A 24,143-nucleotide genomic window follows, 5' to 3' on the forward strand; every position below is an offset into this window, starting at 1 on the left:
ACTTATTTTTACAGCTGGATATTTCAGCTGGTTCCTGGGTGCCAGACTGCCATGGAGACAAGGGACAGTGACCCTCACGATAGCTATATCTGTGGGTGGCGACATGTCTTAGGGAGAATTATACATGTATGAACATTTTTATCATGTTTGGAACGCTTGGACAGACAGACAGACAAACAGACACACACACACACACCCATAGACCAATGTAGACTGATGAAAGTCTGAAACATCCCTCCCTCCCTTGCTCCAATCTGATATGTGACATCTTTATTATTTGAATATGCAATGATGCCTTGACGATTTTATGCAAAGTAGATCATCTCAAATTGTAACTATCAGTCTCTATCAATTTGACAGGTCAAGTGTGTTTTGAGGCGTAGCTGTGGAGGTGGGGGAAGGGTGGAGGTCAGGCACATCCCCAACAGGACCAAAGAAGGACATGCTCACATGTTTAAATGCATAAAACTGATCATAAACATAAGTCATATAATAATTTCTGATGTTGGGGGGCGTGGTGGCGCAGTGGGTTGGACCACGGTCCTGCTGTCCGGTGGGTCTGGGGTTCAAGTCCCGCTTGGGGTGCCTTGCGACGGACTGGCGTCCTGTCCTGGGTGTGTCCCCTCCCCCTCCGGCCTTACGCCCTGTGTTGCCGGGTAGGCTCCGGTTCCCCGTGACCCCGTATGGGATGAGCGGTTCTGAAAATGTGTGTGTGTGTGTGTGTGTGTGTCATTTCTGATGTTAATTTGGTACACAGTATGATGCATTAAGTGTCATCAGCGACAGAGAGGCCCAGGTTTCCATAGCAACATAATGAAGAGATAAATGTGTTGAGAGGAGGAGGATGAGAGATCATCTTCCTCTTGAGAGCTCTGCCTACAGACACACAGCAGAATTATTATTGCCACAATTTTGGGGTTGCCCAGTTCAACAGCGCTCCCTCCTCTGCGTGCCACAACTATAGTGCGCCACCTAGTGGTCAGAGTTGTTCCGCAGTACAGAAGTGTTCAATACTGTACAATCTCCACTGACCAGCAGGACTCTTGTAAGAGGCAAGCAGAATTTTAAACTGCTACTTGCATTTACACTTATTTGTTTAGTGGACCCCTTTCTCCAAAGTGGCTTGCACTGATTATTAACTCATTTTTAACGGATGCCTTAGGCTTAATCCAAGATGAACCCAAGGTCAGATACGCCACACCCAACTGATTACTTTCATTCTCCCAGCTATAATCATCCGTACAAAATAGGTTTGTTGTAGTTAAGCAGAAGAATGAAAATTCTTTTCATTCCAATTCCTTTGGAAAAGAAATGTTTTCCACTGAGACTGTGCAGTATGTTACAACACTGCAAGGGGTGCTTAGAGCCGCCATTCTCAGATTCTGCAAATGAAAAAATTCCTGGGTGCGAATCCTACTACTACTTGTATCATGGTAAGATCCTGGGAACAGGCCAGAGGATCGCCTCTCTTGAGCGGTGGAGTTGCCGGGTAAGTTCCTTTTAATTATTTATGGTTTTTAGCCTTGGGGTATGTCTTTCAGAGTCTTAGGTCCTGTCGTGCAGTCTTTATATTAGCTGGTTTTATTGATTTTGCTGTTTCATTTTTGATTTTATCATGGGTATAACAGTTTTCAGGATTTATTTACTGAATAAAAATTATGATCGCCGGATGATGAGTGGACAGTGTGTGTGGAACGAGTTGTGGCTTGGGCTGGTGGTCCATTCTGATCCATGGGGGGGGGAAGTACCCTGAATTGATACAGTAAAAATTAGTCAGCTGTTAAAAAGGGCAAATCAGCGTAAATAATTTATTTTATAAACCTGAAGGTGTTAGATAAATAAACGTGAATGATGATAATAAACGTGTGGCATGGCGGCACAGCGAGCAGTGCTGCTGCCTTACAGCGCCTGGGTGGTGCAAGAGGATGTGGGTTCGACTCCCGCTCAATCTGTGTGGAATCTGCATGTTCTCCCCTTATCTGCGTGGGTGTGCTCCGGTTTCCTCCCACAAGCCAAATACATGCTGTTCAGGTTTACCCATGGCATAGTGTGTGTGTTCCACTGATGTATGGATGAGTGACCCAACATAAGTAATGTATCTAGCGGTGTAAGTCACCTTGGTGAATAAGGTGTGTGGGCTGAAAACACTACACAGAGTTCATTGGAAGTTGCTTTGAAGAAAAGTGTTTGATATGTAAATGTGTCTCTGTGATCTGTTTATTATACATACAGCAGTATCATGTGTATGTGTGCTGGAGTCCGGTGGTCTCTCAGAAGGCAAAGCTGTATGCGTTAATACACATAAACGGTTAACCCATGATGCATCGGTTCTCTTTCTCCACCAGATTCTCACACTTTAACCAACGAAACCTGAGGACCGCGCCAGAAAAATTCAGAGAAATTATTGCACTGAAAACTATAAAAGCGCAATAATGTTTCGGTTTTATGGTGAACTTTCATTTGGTTATACTCTTATTTTTACATACTCCCAGGAGCGCAGCCTCTGTGTATATGAGGAGTTTCGCCACTAGGGGGCGCACGATCCCTGCTCGATAGTAACCCCGACGGCGACCTTTCTCCCACTTCCCGTCTCACCACGCTCCTCCCCCTCCCACCCCCTCCCTCCCCCCCCGCTCCGCCTCCACCCCGCCCCTCCTCACATGCCCCTGCCAGGACGCGCGGCCCCGCCCACGGCGGCAGGAGCGCGCAGACATGGCGGCTCTCAGTAAGCACATCAACCATACGTGCTACGAGCTTGGTCATACGTGGAACCCGTCCTGCGTGGAGTCCACGCTGCAGGTGACCGCGGGCGCGCTCGAGGCCGCCTTCAAGATATACGCGCCGCTGTACGTGGTGAGTGTGCGAGCGCCGCGCGGGCACAGATCATGTTTGGCTCGGGACGATCGATACAGTATTACGGGTCCGCGCGTACGATTACCCCGGCCGGGTCCGGAAGGGGGGGGCGGAGTTGTTGATGCGCCAGTCGCGGCTTATTGACGGTGCTGCGGTGGAAGCGCGAGACGCCGCTGCCCGGCTTTTGTGTTGCGCTCCTGTCAAATGAGTGCGCGCGCGCGCTCTCTCTATAACTACATACATCATATGTTTGGACATGCGTGTCGATTCGGTCAGACCAACTGGTGACTGGTGGTGGTGTAGTGGTTAGTGCTGTCTTTTCAGTCAGCGATCTCGGGTTCGAACCCTTCCCCGTTCTGTAGTACCCTGAGCAAGGTACTAATTAATTGATACAGTAAAAATGATCATCCTGTGTTTAATAAAATCATGCGTAAATCGCTGTAAATGTAGCAATGTCTCCTACCTCATGGAAAGGAGCCACATAAATAAAGGTTAACAACATAATAATAACAGCAGTAGAAATAGTAATAATAGATTTATTGCAAGTCTAAAGATACATAAGTGCTTGTGCGCATGGGTCTTCCTGTCTGACTTGCAGGATTGCTGGGGTTGCACCTGTATCCAGGAAGCGGTGGTGCAAGACACTGATCCACTGACTCCCTCACGGTGACACACAGTGATACTCTGGTACACAGCAGTGTGTGTTTTCTTGCGACACAGCTGAGTCACGGGGTCCTGCTCTCAGCCGTCGGCTACAGTGCTTGCGCTAATGTCATTAATGCAGTCGAACCTGAGTCTGCGGCTTTTGCTCCGTGATGTCAGCGTGTTCTAAAGTTCCCCTTGGTGCGGTGTGGTGTGGTGTGTTCCTGGGGAGGGATGGTGATGAGGCGGTGTGCGGTCTGACCTTGGAGGACATTGACCGGGATCGGAGCTCTGCTGCACGAGCAGGACTTGATCCTATTAACGGGCCTGTGGGAGACCTGCTTCTGAGCAGATGGTGGGAATGCAGGAGGTCCAACTCACTGGGACTCTGTGTTACTGTAGGCCATTGTGGTTGGACTGACCGTGACTGTTTCTGTGGGTCGTTACGGTTAGACTGACCATCACTGTTTCTCTGGGGTCATTAAGGTTAGTCTGACTGTCTGTGTTTCTCTAGGGTCATAACGTTTGGACTGACTGTGACTCTCTGTGGGGTCAGTAAGGTTTGACTGACTGTAACTTACTGTGGTGTCGCTACGGTTGGCGTGACCGACTCTTGCTGCGGGGTCATTACGGTTGGACTGACTCCGACTGTTTACGTGAGGTCCTTCAGGTTGGACTAGCTGTGTACTGCAGGTCATTTAAGGTTGGACTGACTGTGACTCTGTTGTAGTGAACGTTTGAGGTTGATTGACTCTGTGTTACAGTGGACCATTGAGGTTGTGTTGACTGTCTTCCAGATCGCAGCCATTCTCCGCAAGAGGAAGAAGGATTACTACTTGAAGAGGCTCCTTCCGGAGATCCTCCAGTCGACTTCGTTTCTGACGGCAAACGGTGGCCTTTACATCGCCTTTTTCTGCATTCTACGGTACTTTTTTGAAATCTTCGTTGTTGTTCTGCCTGTTCATTATTATTGCAATTATCGTCGTTGATGCCAAGATACTGTGTTGCAGTAGAGGTACGGAGAGAGAGCAGGTTGAGGATGTTAAATTTTGTTTCAAATCCTCTCAGATAACTTCTCCTGGATGCCTGAAAGGGTGTTTAATATGTGAGTGGAGATCTGAAAACTGAAAGGAGATGACATGCGATATTTGCTTCATCAGCATAAAGGTGACAGGAGTTATAAGAAATAATGAGGTTTGTCAGGGAGCAAATGTATATGGAGAACAGGAGGGGTCCCAGCACTGATCCCTGAGGTACACCTTTACAGAGGACGTGAGGAGAGGAGATGAAGTTATTCCGGGAGACAGTGACAAATCAGCAGAAAGATATGAGTTAGCTAGTTCAGTAGTGTTTCAGAGATGCTGACATTCTTAAGTGAGGTAAGATGACAGTGATTTACCTTGTCAAAGGCTGATGATACTCAAGACAGGTGAGGGCAGATGAGATGCAGAGCACCTTGAGGCAAAGAAGTTTCTCTAGAGACTAGAGATGAGCTTAAAGGTTGTTTTTGGAGAGAGGAGAAGGGAGCTAGAGATGAACTGTCTGTTCCAATTTTTTGGATAAGAAAAGCAGAAGAGAGAGAGGTTGGTAGTTTTCAAAGACTTCTAGGGAGAAGTTGAGTAACAGGAGTGCAGGTCTTTGGTTACAGGGTTACTGATGCAGGTTTGTGAAAGTAGGGTCTTTGGTGTAGGGTCTTTTGAGGGTTATGGTGGACATATCTGTGTAGGGGGTCTGTTTTGGGGTCTCTGGATGTAGGGTCTTTTGTGTAGGGTTATGCTGTAGGGTCTTCCTGTTGTGTAGGATCTGTTTAGGGTTATGGTTGAGTGTCTGTGGTGTAGGGTCTGTAGTGTATGATCTTTTTGTGGTTTTGGATTCTTGGTGGATGGTTAAGTTCATGGGAATTTGCCCTTCTGGCAGAGCGGAACTGGGCTCTTTGTCGAGTGACTGTGAATGAAACTGGAGCTGAGAGGCAGTATCAGTGCTGAGTGGAATTGGGACAACATCAACACTCATCATCAATAAACAGGTCTAAAGTTCAGGGAGTGCAGTGTGTGGAGTACATGAGAACAAAGGTCGGTGCTTCCATTTCAACTGTGTGTTTTTGTATTTTGCAGATGAAATTTAACCATTCTTATCTCTTTCATGATTCTGCTGTCAGTTCTGTACATATAGCATAAGTTTGTCAGTAATGTGGCTGCAGACGAGCAGTTCCTTGATGGATCGAAGTTCTTCTCAAGTCATCATGAGTACTGGTCTTTTCCACCACCGGTGAAAAAACACCATCACCCTTGATGATGGTAGAACACACCTGTGCTTGGTAAAATAGGGTTTTTTTTTTTTTTTTTTTTTTTTAACCCTCATGAAGTAGGAGAGTAGTGTACAGTGTAAAGGTTGGTGTTAGTTTTATGATTATGGGGCTTGGTTGTCGGCGGTTAAGGGTTAGGGCGGTGAGGTTTGAGCTGCTTCCACACACTGGTGTCTCCTGCTTAGAGTGTGTTTACCCTGATCAGTCATACGGCTTTTTGCTTAGATGCATCAATTCACCCCCTGCCCCCTACTGTCTCTCCCTTGTCCACAGGAGGATTCTGGGAAGGTTCTACTCATGGTCCTCGGGGTTCGGAGCGGCGCTGCCAGCGTCCTACATAGCCATCCTGTTAGAGCGCAAGAGTCGGTGAGTGTGAGAGCGTCAGAGAGTATCCTGTGTGGGGCTCCACCTGGCTCTTGTTCCCCCCACTGTCATCCAGCATCCCTTCCTTATGTCAGATTCTGTGTTCCTGCAGGAGGGGGCTACTGACCATATACATGGCCAACCTGGTAAGACCCTTGGTTCCAGAGTTAAGCCAATGGAATGCAGTCTGTGTGCTTACTGAAGGTCCCTCTGGCCGATCACATGGCTGTCAACTGTCATCGGACAGCGTCTCGCCGATTGTGTTTGATATTCTTCTTTCTCTTTAACCAGGCCACCGAGACCATCTTCCGAATGGGTGTCACAAGAGGGCTCATCAGCCCTGTTAGACATGGCGAGGTGAGGTAACACCACGCTCTCCTCCAGTCACACTGCACTGCCTGTCCCTTCCTGGCCAGTGGTGCTGTAGCTGGTCACACCATCTCTGCAGCCAATCACAGCGCTCTGCTCGGCCCTCTGCTGGCCGGCGCTGTTGCAGTAGTCACACCATCTCTCCATCCAATCACATGGCCCTGCTGAGGCCCCCTGTTGGTACCCCCCCACTTAATTCAGACTGTAGCAATGGGGGGATTGTGGAAGAGAGGGGTCTTTACAGTCCAGGATGCCTAGCTGTCCTCACTGACCCTCCCTCAGATGGACACTGACCATGCCCTCTCCCTTGACCCCCCCAGGTGCTGCTGTTCTGCCTCACTGCCTCGCTCTACATGTTCTTCTTCAGGTGAGTCTCCACAGGGGGTCTTACTGTCCCGTCTGCCCCACAGTTTATACTTGTTGTGAATGTGCCCATCTTGTGCGATTGCTTGGACCAAGAGTGCCATCTAGAGGTAAGGCGGTAGTCAAAGGCAGCATGTAACTTCCTCTCTCAGGACTCTCTCTGTGCCCCCAGGTGCAAAGATGGGCTGCAGGGATTCACTTTCTCTGCTCTCAAGTGAGTTCACCTACCAGCTGGGGTCTTCTGCGGTCAGCAGGGGGCACTGCCGTGTTTGATCGCTCACGCTTCTTCTACAACAGGTTCATCGTCGGGAAAGAGGAGATCCCGACACACTCGTTCCTGGCAGAGCACACGTATCCTAAAGGTCCCGAAGGTGGCGCTGTGGAGCGAGAGGAGCCTGGCAGCCTGTCGACCTCCAGCAGGCCCTCCATTAGGTCCTCCGTTGCTGCCCTGACCAGGAGACTGCTGGAATTTGTGTGAGGATTGTTCTGGGCTGTGTACGAATGCACGCGCACACACACACACACAAAATCTGTATTATGTTCTTTTTTTGACTTGCAGCTTTGTCCAAAACAGGCTGTAATGTGAAAGCCTCACAATTATTACTGCTTTTGCAAGTTCACAGTAACAGTCAGTGTGATAAATAAATACTCCAGCTCCTTGTGTTATGAACAGCTGACTTCTCAATTTTAAGCGATACAAACATTTTTCAGTACATTTATTTTAAATAGCATTTTCTTCACTTTTCTCTTGCAAAGTTTCTGTTTGTATTGATGTGACCTGTTTACTTGCCAAGCTGATAGATGGCAGTAAAGAGCACCCAAAATAATAGTATTGTGGGACCACCTTGATTCAACTCACTTCCACAGTGTTTACGTGTCATTTCTTTTGTTACTGAGTCTCGGTGATCAGTATAAAGATGAGGAATGTTGCACATTTATGGGATGAACTGACCAACAACTGGCACTGTGTGGTAGTTTGTAGAAATTTTCACTTAAATTAGTTTTAATTACGGTGTATCTTGAAGCTAGTCTTACTTGTTTTACATTATAGCCATATCTTTTTACCCAACCAAACTATTGAATAAATTAAGTGACTTCTCCGATATTAATCTTTTTTTTTTCTTCTTAAATTGACGTAATGGTAAAAGTTACTGATACTGATTGGCACAAGTACAAGTGGCTTTGGAATTATGAGCAAACTGAGTTATGGACAGACTCCAGGTATACAGAACTGTACTTAACACAAGGTCAGTCTGTTAGATGTGATCAAATTATTGATTCAAACTTTAACAAAATTAAGGAAATAACCAGAGCACACTGAGATGAACATGTTGTATAAAGGGCACTTTTCACACATCAGTACACACACGTCTACAGACAGATATTGACATGGGTTCTCCTCCTCCCCTCCCAGGTGCAAACACGGACCCCGACACCGCTGCTGCAAACACTACGGGGACAACTGCATCACGTACTGTGTGAAGGTGAGGAGCCTTGGCGGTTCTCTGCTCCCGAGGGTTTCCGTTCCTCTCCAGAGCTGATGTCCTGCCTGCCTGTGTATGATCGTGAGTGTGTGTGTGTGTGTGTGTGTGTGTGTGTGTGGACAGGGCTTTGTGCGCATGTTCAGCGTGGGCTACCTGATCCAGTGCTGCCTGAGGGTTCCCTCCACGTTCCGCCAAGTGTTCACGCGGCCGTCCCGCCTGCTCTCCCTGCTCTACAACAAGGAGAACTTCCAGCTGGGCGCCTTCCTCGGCTCCTTCGTCAGCATCTACAAGGTGAACCCCGCCCTCTCGTACCGGCAGCGTGGGCAACCAGACTTCAAATCTGAACTCTGAACTGAGGGGTTGGAGCATCAACACCAGCAGCACCTCCCTTCCCAGCTCTGACCAAAATCCTTTGGTTCCTGGCTCTGGTGTGTGTGTGTGTGTGTGTGTGTGTGTGTATGTGTGTGCTGGCCATGTGACATTATTCTCTTCCTTCTCAGGGAACAAGCTGTTTCCTGCGCTGGGTGCGTAACCTTGACGACGAGCTGCACGCCCTCGTTGCTGGTGAGCTACCCATGATCTCAACTCCCACAAAGCACTGGTGTTTCCCCTGGCCACGCCCACATTTGCCTGAGTCGGTCAAAAACCACCCATTAGAGCCACCGTAGAAGAGACCGCCTTTGAGGTAGAAAAGATTATTTCTGGTGATGCGTGAATTCGCTCATTCGTTCTGTCTCCTCCTTGACAGGGTTCCTGGCTGGAATCTCCATGTTCTTTTACAAGAGCACAACCATCTCTATGTACCTCTTCTCCAAGCTCGTGGAGGTAACCTACCTACGGAACCCTCCGATTGCTCACACGGCGCTCTGGTTGGCCAGCTGTCGGAAGGACCTCCGACTGGTCGGCTCTGGAAAGGACCAAGGTTGTCCACTTCTTGATGCTCGTGTCTCTGATTCCCAGACCGTGTACTTCAAGGGCATCGAGGCCGGCCGCTTCCCCTACTTCCCCCAGGCAGACACTCTGATCTACACCGTCTCCACAGCCATCTGCTTCCAGGCAGTAAGAGCGGCTTCCGGGGCCTGCTGGTTCAATTCTCCTGTCAGCACCAGAGCGTGTTTTTTCCTCCCTCCACTCTTCATTTCATTGGTCCGCTGACGCCATTCTGTTCTGTGATTGGCTGAGACTTATTGCTCAGTCTTGTTGCAGAGTTATGCCATTTTTTCCCCCTCCAATCACAGAAGGGAATCCTAGCCAAATGTGTCACGTGAGACGTGTGAAAATGAAGTGGATTTAGGATGTGTGTGTGTCTCCCACACACTCATGTTTTCCCTCTGTCAGGCCGTCATGGAGGTACAGAATCTGCGGCCCTCGTACTGGAAGTTTCTGCTGCGTCTGACCAAGGGCAGGTGGGTGGATCTGTTTGACTTTGCTTCTGTCTGTGTGTCTGTGTGTTGAGTTGCTGTGTTTCTCTGACCCCCCTGGTCTTGTTGTGCTCTCCCAGGTTCGCGCTGATGAACCGCAAACTCCTGGATGTTTTTGGCACGGAAGCCTCGCGGGAATTTGGCGACTTTGTACCCAAACTGGACCCCAAATACATAACGACGCTGCCATTCGACGTGGATGTACATTTGGGCTGAGGTGGGGTGGGGCTGGGTGGGGGCGGTGGTTGGGCCTGGGAGTTTGGGGACCCGCCCCCAACACCTCTATGCAGTGTTATCAGTGTTACCTCTGTGAAACAGTAGGGAATAAATTACCTGAAGTGTCTGTGCTGCAGTACCACATCTTGATCAGCAGGGGGCAGAGTGGGTCAGTGCTGAGTAGAGGTTCGGGATGCTCTGCCGGGGGGTGGAGGCAATTGAATGTCTTTTCGAGGGCGAGAATACCTGTAAAGGTGATATATGACATGATGCAGACATCATACGAGCTGCAGCAAGGGCACTTCAAGTAAAAGTTTCCATTTTTTTGGTCAGGGATCGAAGAGTGGCCGGAGACTCGGCTAATGTGGGAGTTAGTGCCCGAGAATGTGATATGGGACTTTCGAATCTTAATAATGACAAATATGTAGTTTATAGTTAAATAATAAATCAAATAATATAAAGAATTTGAATTGTACAAATGTTAAAACAATCTTTTCAAAACCTCTTTTTTTTCTTTCTATTCCAAACTTTTCTGATGTTTAAATATCTTGATTTCCTACAGAACCAGAATATGTAGCCAGGCTGAGAGGTGTTAGACTAACCAATAGGATGAGTTAAGAGGACCAAACTGCACTGTAAGCTTATCAGTCCGCACTCACATTTTATTAATTATAGGTGTTAGACTTTTTTCTTAGGGCTACAGTGGGGAAAAAAAAAAAACCCCACAAATATGGCCTGCTTTTCTGTGCAGTTGTCCCACTCTTTGGGTCGAGAGCCCACAGACACCCGGCACCTGCAGTCCTCCTCGATCCACTGATGGGGAGTGTGACTGCAGTGTAGCCAACCTGGAGTTCAGGTGACGTGTCATGACACAGCTGGAAATTGTCTGAAATCTTATTTGCACAGATCTGTTTGTAATTTATGGAGAAGTAAATCTCTGTCTCAGCAGCGCGGAAAGGTGTACCTAGGGTTTGCTGACGTTTGTCGAGTTGTGGGGAACGATGGACATCCCGCTGCCGGGAGGTGAATAAAAGCCAATCAGGAACCAGTGTTTCCGGGTGTTTATGACAAATCAGTAGAACTTTTCGTTCTGTTACGAATGTAGCGTGGGATATGGCTGACATTACACCCCCGACACACAATACCGTATCATAAACTGTAGTATATTACAACAACAGAATATTTCTATACATGATGTGTATTGTAGTTTTATTATTAATCAATTTACCTGACACTTTTCTCCATGCTGACCCATAGTGTTATGTTTGTACACTACAGTAATTATTTACTCATTTATATAGCAGGGTAATTTTTTTTTTTTTTCCTACGGTTCAGGGTAGGTACCTTGACTAAGGTTACTGCAATGACTGGTTATTCAAAATTTAGCTGCTCTCACCACTATGCCACCTGCTGACTCATAAATTATTTGCAGTAATGGGAGAACTGATTTCTCAAGTCATACAGCGTATTTACATGCTATAAACTCTGGAACTCCCTAGCTCACATATGTTGCTTAAATATGAGTTGTGCTCTCTGTCTGAGATTGTCTTCATATTTACTATATCATCACAGCCATACAGGCACATTCACATAATAAGTGTTACTATTTCTTACACTTTGTCCAACAAGCCTGTAGTTGTACCATTGAAAACGTACCACTAGGTGGCAGCATCAACGTTTCAGCGCTGCCATCCTCTTCATGGGACTGTGCACAATAGGTACCACTAGAGGGCGCATCATCATGTCGTTGTGGGGGGGGGACTGATGGGTGCTGTACTCCTAGGGGCACAGTGAGGGGTCATTCTCACCTCTGCTGTCTGATGGTTTTACCATGTTTACAGTCGCACGGCATTGCAGAGGCTGAAGTCCTCGACCCGGAGGGGCCTTCGGGTGGGAAGGGGCAGTGCTGACGCAGGGTCGCCTTGGCTGTGTTCACACCTCAATGTTGCTCCTCATGTTAGACCGCTGTGTGAGTGTGACTGTGATACAATAACTGCATATGACAAAAATTCTAGGTCACAAAGGTGGCTGTGCTGTGATTGAATGATGTTTCATTTATTAAGAAGCACTGCGTTTATCGTTACTGATTAATTAATCAGACACTTTCTCCAAAGTGAATTAATGTTAAGCTGCTTGTGGTTATTTACCCATTTACAGAGCAGTGTGATTTTTACAGTATCAATCAAGAGTACTACAGTAGTAGGTGGGATTCAAACCCTGCTCCTTTGAGTGCAAAGCACTCTCAGTAACCTATACTTTAAAAGACAAAATTTAAATGTTAACATCCTGTAACTGCTGCCCATAACGACAACAGGGCTGTGATAGGAGGATAATGAATGCCTATTAATCAGGTAGTGCTGTGACCGGAGGATGGTGAATGCCTATTAAGCAGGCAGTGCTGTGATTGGAGGAATTTGATGATTAAGCACACAGTGCTGTGACTGGAGAACACTAAGTGCCTATCAAGCAGGCAGCACTGTGATTGGAGGATGATTTGTGGATATCATGTCCATGATGCTGTAATTGGAGAACGATGAGTACATCAAATGAGGCAATGTGTAGATCAAAGTCAAACACAGCTGTTTGTGGGGTAATTTATGTGGCATTTCCTTCAGTTGGAGCATGATGAGCACATGTATGTTAAATTGATGAATGCATCAACATGCTCAAAGGGCTATATTGAATCCCAGCGTTTGTCCTTCTCTCTGTCATCTTGGTAGTTCTGGAGACCAAGCAGAGGAGATGGCTGCAGCACAGCACCCCTAACCTTCCAAACATACAGTGCAGTTCCTATACTGGGCTGATCGTGACTATCTAGTTCCGCTCCTTGTCAGTCCATTCCTAACCCTTCTGCCATCTCTCAGTTACCGTGATTTCACAGTGAATCGACAGGCCTTCGATGGTAGCATCCTTCCAAGCTTGAGTCAATGGCACATTTTTGTCCCCATGGGAACTTTCCTCTAATTACCCGTGTCTTTAAAACGACCTTGCTGGTTGACTGGAGGGCTTTCGAAAACCGCTCGAACTCCCGATTCCGCTTAAAAGAAGTGGATCCCAACTCGACTAAGGGGTGGGCTTGAGAGTCATTTAAGTGAATGGGATCCAGACTCGTTGACCTTCATTTTGGACGAAAGGTTATAGGTTGAATCCCGGTTACTGGTCTCTGTATCTGGACATACATATTCCACGTAAACAGTTCTTAAATGTTCTCCTATTCTTACAATCTGTGTTATTACTGCAGACATTTAATGTGGGACTTTTCTATGGCTTTTAAGACTTCTTTTGTATGGGTGTATTAAAAGGTGTTTTTTGTGGGTTACAAATACCAGATTTTTCCTCTCCTGTGCATTAATTATGTGGGGTAGCTGAAAAGGTCTGGGTCCACTTTGTATTTACCTTTTAGCCCAAGATGTTTGTTTTATGTGTGTTTTTGCTGTGCGTTATAGCTCTAGTGTGGGATTTTAGTAACTTTCTCCAGTAACGTTGTCTAGAAAAAAAATTTCTTTTACAGCCTATGTCCTTAGACCCGATCACAGTGTCTGGAGTGAGCTGTCAGTGATTTATCTGAGTTTTATCCTAAACGAGCACTGGTGGAAAAAGAAGAATGTATATAGGTGATTATATAATACCCATAATGCACTGGGAGTTACACAACGCATGGTACAGATGGTTTCGAGTGCAGAGGAGTGTGTTGCACCTCAAAGTGAGCCCATTGCTATGAGAGTGAAACCTTCAGAGCTCCTAACGCTGGACTCAGGGGAGCTACAGTGAGTGGGATACTGCCGTTGTACCTTAAGTGTTCAAAGGAGACGTTAGATAAGAGGCTCCTGTGCGTAACGGAACGGCGCCACCTGACCCGATCCAGCTTTATCTACACGTAACACGCAATGGCACACGAACCGCGAAGTCCAGTCTCAGCAGTCGGGGGCGGTGGAGAGTCAGAATACAAGAGCAGCTATTAGCCACTCTGATGCTGCACTGGTAATGTGACTCCTGACAGGTGATCTGACCATGTAGAACTGATACATTATTCATGTACCAGTGGGCGGAGGAACCTGGGCTTCTGGACCAGCAGAGGAGCATTATTCCCACGAATGAGGGATCGCTCATCGCAGCCTCCAGCCCGCGGAGGGGGGACAGATGTTCGGCAGGATGAGTCTGCCTTCACAGTGCCTTCATCCCAAATCGGGACGCGGAGTTCGGCACGACGGCATCCAGGTACGGGTTCAGGATTTGGGTTTTCCCAGAAATAAGTTCACTTACAATAATTCCTCATTTTTCACAGCACACACCATGCGTGACGTGTGAAAGAGTATGAGGGTTAATCAGATTCACACCAGCATGCAGGGGGAGGAGGGAGTTTCCTACCCAGAAGGAAGTGGTGCTGGGTGTGAGTGTGGCCAGGGATTCCGTGTCTCTGGACCGTCATTGAAAGGTGAACCGGATGGTCATCGCTGTGGCACTAGGGTCCTCTGCCCTGTTCTGCATGCAGGTACAGTCTGGCCGTGTCTTCCTGCACCGGGACCTGGAAACACGGGACTGTATCACGTAATGGTGCTGCTTGTCCGTTTCATTTTCCCAGTGATATTGTTATGAGTGACCGTACCGACAAACCTGGCATCCTGCAAACAGAACCAGGTTCATTCTGCAGCCCCAGGGTCCATGCATACAGCGAGTCAACAGGTTTCCAGGCCATCACCCTGGAGGATTGTTCTCAGTGGGACAGATAAAGGCTCATTCAGGGTTACATACCCTCCATGTTCACATTGACCGCTGCTGTTAAGCACAATAACCTCCACAAGCGAAAGAATGCAGTGTCCTTTCCAGTCTGCTGCAGGAGACCGACCGCGGTTGAAAGGAACATAAACTCAGGCCCTAGGAGACACTCCAGTTGGCATCCAGCACCATCCCTTGGACATGAACCACGGGTCATTGCACACAGAGCAGGTGAATTGGCTGCAGCTTTGAGCCAATGACCTTTCATACTGTTTTGAATCTTACCTCACACATCGTCTTTGTGCTGGTGTCTCCTTCTCGCACCCCACTGCTGTCTGTACGGAATAATCCAGGGCAAAGTTAAGGTGAAGACTTCCATCACACTAAGGGCCACAAGGTGGAGCAGTGGTTAAGAACCCAGGGCGGGACGGTAAAAGTGTTAACTTTTTTTAATCTCTGAGCAGCCAAAATGAATATGAATGCAAAATCTGTGGAAACAACCTTGCATTATGTTAAGAACAGGGCAGCAGGTAGTGTTTCGTTTAGAACTGTGGCCTTGCAGTTGAAGGACCCAGGTCCGAAGTCCCACTCCCTCTGTACTACCCTTGAATAGATACAGTAAAAAATTACCAAGCTGTATAAATGGATAGATGACTGTAAGTTTAGTACTGTAAGTTGCTTTTGAAAAAAATGTCAGATAAATTAGCAAAATATTATTTAATCATACAGAAAAACGATCTCAGGCTGACGGAAGAGCTCATGCAATAGATAGAAATTAACTACGTATTTCAAGGGTTTAATTTATGTTTATTCATTCAGCTGGCTCATTTCTGTAAAATGGCTTACAATGTTAAACTACTTACCCTGATTTATTATTAATTTACCCAATTTATACAGCTGGGTAATTTTTTCTGTATCAATTCAATGCAAGTACCTTGATCAGTGGTGGTACAGCCAGAGGCAATTTTTGAACCTGGGCTCTTAGATGTAGATGTCCCACATAAACAAAGAAACTGAATACCTCATAATACTAAAGAAACACATATTGTCATGTTGCCAGTAATTCAGTCCAGACTGGGCTTGAAGTAAGGAAGGTAAAGAGAAAGAGCTTGGGAATCAGAAGGAGGACTTTGATTATGAAGTCAGTAGAGCCCAACAGGAGAAAGAACGCATGTTTATTAATTCCACGTTGCCATGGTGATGACTCCATATGACCACACCTCACCCGAGTCAACTCTGTCTGTCCCTTCCAGCTTTGGACACCGTGAGACCTGAATGACAGGGAGACCAAGGAGTTCTGAAGTTCCTGGAGACCCTGCAGATGAAACTTATGCATTCCACGCAGACCTATGGAGGACAGTTCCTTTTGTATGTTATTTTTATACTTTTATTGTCCAAGATGATGGAAGTAGAACAAAAAATAGAAATATTCTTTGGTTTTTTGTGGCAGACAATGGCCCTGGCCATGCCCCCACCTCCCAGAGTGATGAATATATGTGGAGAAGTTCATTCGAAGTCAAGAAGCATCAGGTGAGGCCAATAAACACATAAAAACTCAGAGACTGGAGCTGGAGATATTGGGCAAAAATAAATGTTTGTTGTGAAACATGGAGAGTTTGAGATCTGAGTCAGCAACGTGGGACATTTGCATGTTGGATGTTTGAAGTCCTGAGCCGTTTTGTTGCACACGCTTGCTTTACCTCCTATTTCTGGTGATTCTTGGTAGTTTTGTTTGAGCTGAAAAGACTCTCCACTGTTTATTTTTTACAGACTTCCGCTTGCTTTCTCAATATGAATCACAATAATAAACACAACCATAAGGCTGTCCTTTGTCTGGTTACCCTATGCATTACTCCTCTATGTGTCACATATTTATTTTGTAATATCATTCAAATTTATGAATGTAACTAGATTATAACGTTACTAATTTTTTTGGACAATCTTGACGGGTGGCTGGTTTCTCTTCTGCCTTTTTCCTCTTTAGTAATGTGTGTGTGAGACAGAGTGTGACAGAGAGGGTCTAATAGGTTCTTTTGGTGTAGTAAACACAATTTGTTTTGCTAATCTTGCATGTACACTGTCACACACACAGGAGCACCTGCAGATGCGGACATGATCGGACCTGACAGAGTTTGCTCTGGAGATCCCAGACCCCCTAGGCTCAAACGCTACTGATTGTCTTCAGGTTACTCTGTCAACATCAGATGTCTCACGTCTTGCACTGCTCCTGTTCCTCATTCAGAGGATCCCAGATGCCGTGCTGTCAGTCACAGCAGACCGAGCCCCACCACTTGCTAGCTGCCTCAGAACCTTCCTGGGGGGTGGAGGTTTCAGGAGGCAGCTGGTATTCACAAGTGTGTCCCAGCACCCCTGTCCCCTGGGGACTGGAACACATTTGTCAGCACAGAGAGAGAGTGTAGGCTGGCTGTGGGGGTGTGATGTGGTGATCTGAAGTCCTCAAGTGACCTGCAGTTTCTTATTGTACACTCTTTAACATCTCAGCCCTGGTAACACAATGAGCTGCTCTGTCTCAGCATGACTTTCACACATTGTAGCTTAAGTCAATGCACAGCCTCCAGCGCAACACTCACTGTACTCTAAACCAATCAACAATGTTTTCCGAACACATAGGTGTATCTGGAACCCTCAGAATTAATCCATCTCACCCAAGGGCACAATGAATGACCCATCCTGAGCTCATACACTGAGTCTCTGAGCTCTTCAAATGATTATTTACCCAGCCTTCTTCAGTAGTGCAATAAGTAACCCAGCTGGAGCTCACCCACTGTTTTTATTGTACTTCACTCAAGGGTACAATAAACGACCCATCTGAGCTCCTCTGTGGACTCTTTAACACCAAAGAGGAGCTTATCTAATGAATCTTTAACCAGTCTCTCTCGCTGACCCCGATCTCAGTCAGTGACCCATCCTAAACTCATTGACTCTTTAAGACCTAACTGGAGTTCACCCAGTGACTCCAGGACCTAGTCTATGTGCTATTCAACTTCAAAGCAAAGCAAGCAGCAAGAATACATTTAGGCTCATGAAGCTCATAACGTAGAGGAAAAAACACAATGAACAATCGGATACTTTTATTATTAGAAATCGGATCACTGTTTCCATACTCAATGGCTGTGGGAAATGAGCGGAAGGACCCATGTTTGTAACAGTTAAACAGTTTGGTGAGTGATACCAAACTATAAAGATAAGATGATAGGTATTTGGAAAATTAAACATGAAATTAATGTGCCAAAGCATTTTGAGCACCAGACTGAGAGAAGAGTCTTCTTATCTAGTGTCTTCATGTCATAGTGTCTCCATATCACCTATCTTTGACTTTTTCTTTGACCTTCTTGCATGTTTTGCTCCCTACGGAAAAGCTAAATGCTTTGTGTGTGTGTTTGTGTGTCACACAGAGTGGAGCGGAGGAATTTGTCAGTTCAGGACTGGTTGGTTGTTAATGCTGTTTGGTGTGAAGGAGCACTGTTGGGGGTTGAGGACAGCGCAAATTCTTCATGATACCCTTCGGAAGCTTGCGTGGGGGAGGAGCGTGCCTTTCCACAGCTCTGATGCTCACAGCACAGAAAATTCACATACTGGAAAAAAAGAACAAGAAAAGACGGCAGCGGGGGCAGAGAAATCAAGAGAAAATGTTGAGGTTTGAAGAGAAGGACATGAAGGAGGATCATATGTTCCTCCACCTACAGGAGTGCAGACTGTAAGCGAGGCATCGGCCAGCTCTAAATACTGCAGGCCTCTCATCGAAGTCCCAGGAGTCTTATGCAATGCAGCTGAGTCAGACTCAAGTCAGCGTGGCAGAATGGGTGGCTGCTGGGATGGGGGCGGAGCTTGAGCAACACCACAGCAACACTGTGATTGTCAGGAGGCCGTTCAAAGCTGATAAAAAGAACTTAGTTGGAAATTACAGAGATTAAATAATCAGTTACACAACATTAAACAGATTAAATAAAATTGGAGGAACGTGAGTCTATTTCAGGTCCCTCAGAGAGCTTTCTGAGACCATGAGCGCTTCTACATACTTGTAGGTGCATTGGCTTTCCTAAATGGCCAAATTTAATGTCCCTAAGAATGCAGCACTGGACCTACGACTTTATGTTGGTGTCCTCTGACAACAAAAAACACAAACACACTTTTTTCTGGTGCTTTTCTACAAGATTACTTACAATGCCAGATTTGTATATTAAGTTACTCCCAGTGATTTACCTATTTATACAGGAGAGTAATTTTTTACCTTATCAATTCAGGGTAAGTACTTGGATCAAGGGTATAACAACAGGAGGTTGGATTTGAATCCAGATCCTTCTGGATCCAGTGCAACGGCTCTAACCGCACACCACCTGCTACCCCGTAGGGGATTTCTTGCACTTTGTAGGGTCAGAGTTCAATACACAAACATGTATATAGAGATGAATATCCAGTGTTCCTATTGTGCCCTAACATGAGGAACCCCTCTTGGTAATGTGAGTGCGTAATACAGTGTGTGTTCAGCAGTGTGTGAAGGTGTGCTGTCCAAATATTTTCAGACATGAGCAAGAAGAAATGCATTTTGAGATCAAATTCTTATTTTGATTGTATTTAGTATGAAACCTCACAGCATTTTATAAGTATAATACAGTAGTTCACATTACATTTTAAACTTCAGACAGCAAAAGCTCAGAATCTGCCTTGCTTTATGCAACATCTCCAGCTCCATTTTTTCCTGTTGTAACAGCCTACATTTGCAGCCATGTCCCAAACCCACTGAAAGCCACCTCCCGAACACACTTAGAACCATGCCCTTAGCCACATGCTCATCCCTTAAAGCAGCCAGAGCAGGTGGTGTCCTTGAGGGGGCCAAGCCGTGGAGAGATCGTGTCTAGAATGACTGACTTCTGGATGTCATTCTCATTGGTGATGATATGCTTCACCAGGCAGTCGGCCGCTTCATCAATGTTAATGTTGTCCTGAAAACAGAGAGGGACAAAACTGTTGTGATCTAGACTTAAAAAACTATGAAAAAAAGAGCCCAAGTGCACATGAAGTGTGATGGTAATGGAAAAAATCAAAAATATCAATAAAGAATACATGCAACAATCAACGTAATCAATTATAAATGTAATGATGGATCTATAGAATGCGAATATTAGCTAGTTGCCCTTCCTGTTTTCTCTCAGGGACATCTACCATTGGCTGATGATCAACTCTACTGACTCAACCCATTTAAACAGATCATCCTACATTAGCAGGAGAGGTCATGGTCACTGAGGTGCTGAGACACACATCATCAGTACCATCATCTCCACTGTCAACTTTTGGGATCATATTTTCACCTGATGCACTTTGGGAAGTGCATCTGATTAGACTGGAAAAGCTGAACTCAATTCCAGACAACCTAGTGTTTATGTCTCCATGGTAACCGTAAACCTAAGCACATTATCTTGCATCTCTTCAGGACAGGACTCTTCTGCATTCTGCACACCTGTGTGAACCCATCACCATGAGCTAGCTGGTATATGACATACAGGGGATCTGTGAGCCCTGGCTGGGGAAGTACCTTGGCAGACGTCTTGAACCAGCCCACAAAGCCATTCTCCTGGCAGAACTGCTCCATCCTACCATCGCTGCCCCAGAGAGCATCATAGCCGTGATCACATTTATTGGCCAGCAGGACGACCGAGGCGTTCTTTCCGTTTGGGAGAGTCAACTTGGAGTCCAAATCGGCCTTCCACTTGGTGACCGCTTCAAACGTAGCTGGCCGAGTGACGTCAAAGACAATGAAGGCGCCCACAGCCTCCCTGTAGTAAACCCGAGTCATGTTGCCGAAGCGCTCCTGTCCTTAAGCAGCACGATGGGGAGATGAGGGCCGATGGAATAGACATGACAGCACGAAAACACAGAGTGTTACTGAACAGCAAGGGACAGAAGCTCAACCTTGATTCCAGCCAAAAGTAGAAGAGGAATTCATCAATATTTTTGTTTACTTGTGATCTACAATGAGTTGAAATCGTTTCCCCCAAAAAAGGCTTTCAGATCTGCTAAACATTTGTGAAAAGAACAACTTTTTGTATCTTTGAAGGTTCACGGGGGATTGAATAAGTGACTGTGATGCAGGGCCTCCTATGTCTCCTATGATTGTCTATATGTTCAGGTACAGCAACGCTCCTTAGAATGCTGAATTGTACCACACAGTGGGTTAATAAAATATGTGTGTGTGTGTGTGTGTGTGTGTGTGTGTGTGTGTGTGTGTGGACTCTTTCTCTGCAGCAGCGCTGTGTGTCATCGGTCCCTAAATCTGCAACACGTGAGGGAGATTCACATGATTCTCCCCTCACCCACGGAGTGCCGGGTTTGAGGACAGCAGGGCTTTCCTGACCTGAGCTCCTCCACAGGATTTGAAAGGCCAGGTAAAGAGATTCAGAAGCAACACAAATCGTGGTTTTATGATGTCACTGAAAATTACAAAAATGTGGAAACATAAGACGTTGCTCCTGCATTTGAGTCTTTTTTCCCCTGTGTGGTTGTGATGTAATACAGCAACTTTACTGAGAATATCTATGAAAATGAGAAGTACAGAGAGCGGAATGAGTCTAAAACAAGAATTTTTAGTCAATATCTACATTAGTCAATATCTACACTGCAGACGTGATGACGTGACATCACATGTTCACAGATATTTACAAATTGACTGTAATTACAGTGTAATTACATACTGTACTTTCCTTGAATATAAAAAAATTACAACAAAAACAAAGGAAAAGCAGAAATCTTCTTAACCTTTTCCTCGGCACTGCATTGCCTTTAAAATAAATCCAAAAAAAAACAAAAAAAAGCCCCAAAACAACTAAAGCAGTACTATCAGGGCAAAGGATCCTAAAGATAAACATATGAAGTTAATATACTTCAAAACATGTATATTAATACAGAGATGATCCAGTAGAAGTATGAAATACAGTAAATACATATCAGTGCCGAGTACAATGTACAATATCTTTAGGTAAGTCTTCACTGTTTTTAGACAGATTATGGGATCTACAAGTGGAAACAGGACTTCCCCCACCAGGAGACTTTGGTGGTGAAGATGTGAATGTCCTTCTGGGTCTCATGTGGGTCTCTGACCTCAAGCAGGCTTTTTCCACAGTGAGAAGATCAGAAGGGCAAACCCCCTACCTGCGATGTCCCACAGCTGCAGGCGAAACGTCTCTGAGTCCCAGTTGAGCACCTTCAGGGCAAAGTCCACCCCAATGGTGGCCCTGTAGTTGCTGGAGAAGCTCTGCTGGACATAACGCTTGATGATGCTCGTCTTGCCAACGCCCAGGTCCCCGATCACCAGAATCTTGTACAGATGCTCCTTGCGGTTGTTGTGCATCACGGCAGCCGGTGGGATTTGGACCGCGATGCAGGAGCACAGCTCAGTCCAGGGTCCTGGGAACACCCACGTGTCCAGAACTTGTGACCTGCCACCTATACAGGCCTGCTGTTGTTGGACACCGGGAATGTCCATGTGATATAACACACGGCTCATCAGTGTGTCACTGTGTGGAATTTCATTACAGCATCACCCGCATCCAACTTCCTTTTTGGTGGTTCCTCTTTTGCTTCTTTCTTGAGGTTCAGACTGGTAAAAAAAACATGTCTGAACGACTGGAAAAATACAGGCGTTTAGCCTTTAGGCACAGAATGTAAGGGTCAAATACCCTGCTGAGACCCAACTTTTCATTTTGTTCACTCTAAAGGACAAATGTTTTTAACGCAATATTACACACACACAGTCCAAAACCACTTGTCCCAAGCGGGGTCGGGGTGAGCCGGAGCCTAACCCAGCAACAGAGGGCGCAAGGCTGAAGGGGGAGGGGACACACCCTAACCCTAACGCCAGCCCCTCACTAGGCACCCCAACAGGACTCGAACCCCAGACCCGCCAGACAGTAGGACCCAGCTAAACCGGCTGCACCACCGCGCCCCCCCCCCTTAATGCAATGTTAATTAGCAGTAATTAATAGTTATTCATCATTTCAGACCACAGTACCTGGATTGACTAGATAGCACATGGTTTGGCCACAGAAATCATTTAATGTTAATAATGCAAAAATCCACCAAAAACACTTCACTTTAACAGAGCATCAAACAACAAAGTTCGACAGCCAGTTCCAAGTAAAAAAACAGCAAAATCAATATTCTACAAATACAATAATACAATATAATGTACAGTTTAAAAAAATTCCCAAAAAGTGCTCCAATGTCAATGAAGAACATTTGTCACATCTGTGACACCTCTGCTGTACACCTTATTTTCACCAGTTTTTGTGTCCAAAACCACCACAGCTCATCAGGATTTTGGCATTTCTATTCAAATGGGCTTCCATCTCCCAGGACAGTCAATGATGCTATGGTTCAACAAATATTCCCCAAGATGTTTTAAAAGGTTTAATACAAGTACCATGCATAAAAAGTGTAACTGGATGTAACAAATCAATGCAGCATGTGCAGAATGCGCGTCCCTGAATACACACAGGACAGGATGGGAAGAATGAGAATAATTAACGTAAACTAAGCGTATATATGAAAGCAAGTCAAAAAGCATCTGCAATGATGTTTTTTATGGATATATTGCAGATAATTTTTAACTTAACCTTGTATGTTCCCTCTGTGAACAATAATAATAATAATAATATAATAATAATAATAATAATAATAATACGAAGGCTGTGTTTTCAGTCTGTAGTATTAAGCTGTCCGCTTTTTGTGATGTGAATTCATGCACCTTTATGGCACACAGAATGGCAAACAGTATATTGATGTTATAGCATTAAAACAGGCAAATATCAAGCTGCATGAAGCCAATATAGCCAAATGTTAAACATGCTTTTTGTATTTAGTACATTTAATAAATATCATTGAAATCATCGGTAACTTGGTTGAAAAAGACTGAAGTATTTAAATGTACATTCTTTGAACTCTTTTTAAATCACACACGTTTCCATTAACAAATATTTGTATCTGAATTGTTTCTGATGCTGGACAGGCAAATCTCACTCTATGAAACATTTTGCATTAAACAAGAAAATCTGCAACACTTCTACTAATTTATTGAAGTCACTTGACATCTGAGTCATGAGGCCATGTCCTGTCATCGAAAATTATATGAAAAACAAAGAGGTAAATAAATATAGAATTATTTTTAAAGAAGTGAAGAAAATAGAACTTAAACAGGCCTTAAACCATAAAATAGACCTTAAATAGGAACGCGTTTGATTACTGCTTACCTGTGTTCAGCAACCAGGGTTGCTCATAGTGCCATATTGCACTAGGACCTCATTACAACCTCACTATGACCTCAACACAACCTCAGTACAACCTCACTATGAAGCACTATGACCTCACTACAAGTTTACTAAGCCCAAACTATGACGT

The 24,143-nt window shown here is 45.5% G+C and overlaps 2 protein-coding genes across 6 annotated transcripts; one reads left to right on the forward strand and one right to left on the reverse strand.

The window, feature by feature from the left end:
• The first annotated feature begins 2,691 nt into the window (after positions 1–2,691).
• tmem135 (transmembrane protein 135) lies at positions 2,692–20,234 on the forward strand. 4 transcript variants are annotated; one of them, XR_003797564.1, is made up of 21 exons: positions 2,692–2,853; positions 4,293–4,420; positions 6,074–6,166; positions 6,276–6,309; positions 6,455–6,520; positions 6,853–6,899; positions 7,068–7,109; positions 7,193–7,369; positions 8,310–8,379; positions 8,503–8,670; positions 8,880–8,943; positions 9,128–9,204; positions 9,340–9,438; positions 9,718–9,785; positions 9,881–10,017; positions 14,059–14,234; positions 14,844–14,963; positions 15,086–15,162; positions 15,986–16,100; positions 16,183–16,262; positions 20,185–20,234. XR_003797564.1 is itself a non-coding variant. In XM_029250573.1 (15 exons), the coding sequence occupies exons 1-15, from the start codon at positions 2,713–2,715 to the stop codon at positions 10,014–10,016; spliced, it is 1,410 nt and encodes a 469-aa protein (XP_029106406.1). In that variant the 5' UTR covers positions 2,692–2,712; the 3' UTR covers positions 10,017–11,978. The 4 variants fall into 4 exon arrangements, 1 of the variants encoding a protein (XP_029106406.1); XR_003797563.1 differs by lacking the exon at positions 20,185–20,234 and adding an exon at positions 16,825–17,754; XR_003797565.1 differs by lacking the exons at positions 14,844–14,963; positions 15,086–15,162; positions 20,185–20,234 and adding an exon at positions 16,825–17,754.
• Positions 19,001–22,289, reverse strand: rab38b (RAB38b, member of RAS oncogene family). Of its 2 annotated transcripts, XM_018734791.2 has the most exons (3): positions 21,900–22,289; positions 20,287–20,567; positions 19,001–19,696 (listed from the first exon to the last, which is right to left on the reverse strand). In XM_018734791.2, exons 1-3 carry the CDS (start codon positions 22,252–22,254, stop codon positions 19,544–19,546), a joined length of 789 nt encoding a protein of 262 aa, XP_018590307.1. In that variant the 5' UTR covers positions 22,255–22,289; the 3' UTR covers positions 19,001–19,543. The 2 variants fall into 2 exon arrangements, with proteins under 2 accessions (XP_018590307.1, XP_018590306.1); XM_018734790.1 differs by lacking the exon at positions 19,001–19,696 and having other exon boundaries at positions 20,036–20,567.
• Positions 22,290–24,143: the final 1,854 nt, after the last annotated feature.

This window comes from Scleropages formosus, chromosome 3 (assembly GCF_900964775.1).
Source record: "Scleropages formosus chromosome 3, fSclFor1.1, whole genome shotgun sequence".
Taxonomy (NCBI): Eukaryota; Metazoa; Chordata; class Actinopteri; order Osteoglossiformes; family Osteoglossidae; genus Scleropages; species Scleropages formosus.

Bases quoted from the DNA above. Each gene is read 5' to 3' on its own strand.
- tmem135 (XM_029250573.1), top strand. From the start codon at position 2,713: ATGGCGGCTCTCAGTAAGCACATCAACCATACGTGCTACGAGCTTGGT. The intron at 7,370-8,309 runs GTGAGGATTGTT...CTCCCCTCCCAG, and splicing joins AGGAGACTGCTGGAATTTGT to GTGCAAACACGGACCCCGAC. The intron at 8,671-8,879 runs GTGAACCCCGCC...CTTCCTTCTCAG, and splicing joins CCTTCGTCAGCATCTACAAG to GGAACAAGCTGTTTCCTGCG.
- rab38b (XM_018734790.1), bottom strand. From the start codon at position 22,254: ATGAGCCGTGTGTTATATCACATGGACATTCCCGGTGTCCAACAACAG. The intron at 20,568-21,899 runs GTAGGGGGTTTG...GTGCTGCTTAAG, and splicing joins GCAGCTGTGGGACATCGCAG to GACAGGAGCGCTTCGGCAAC.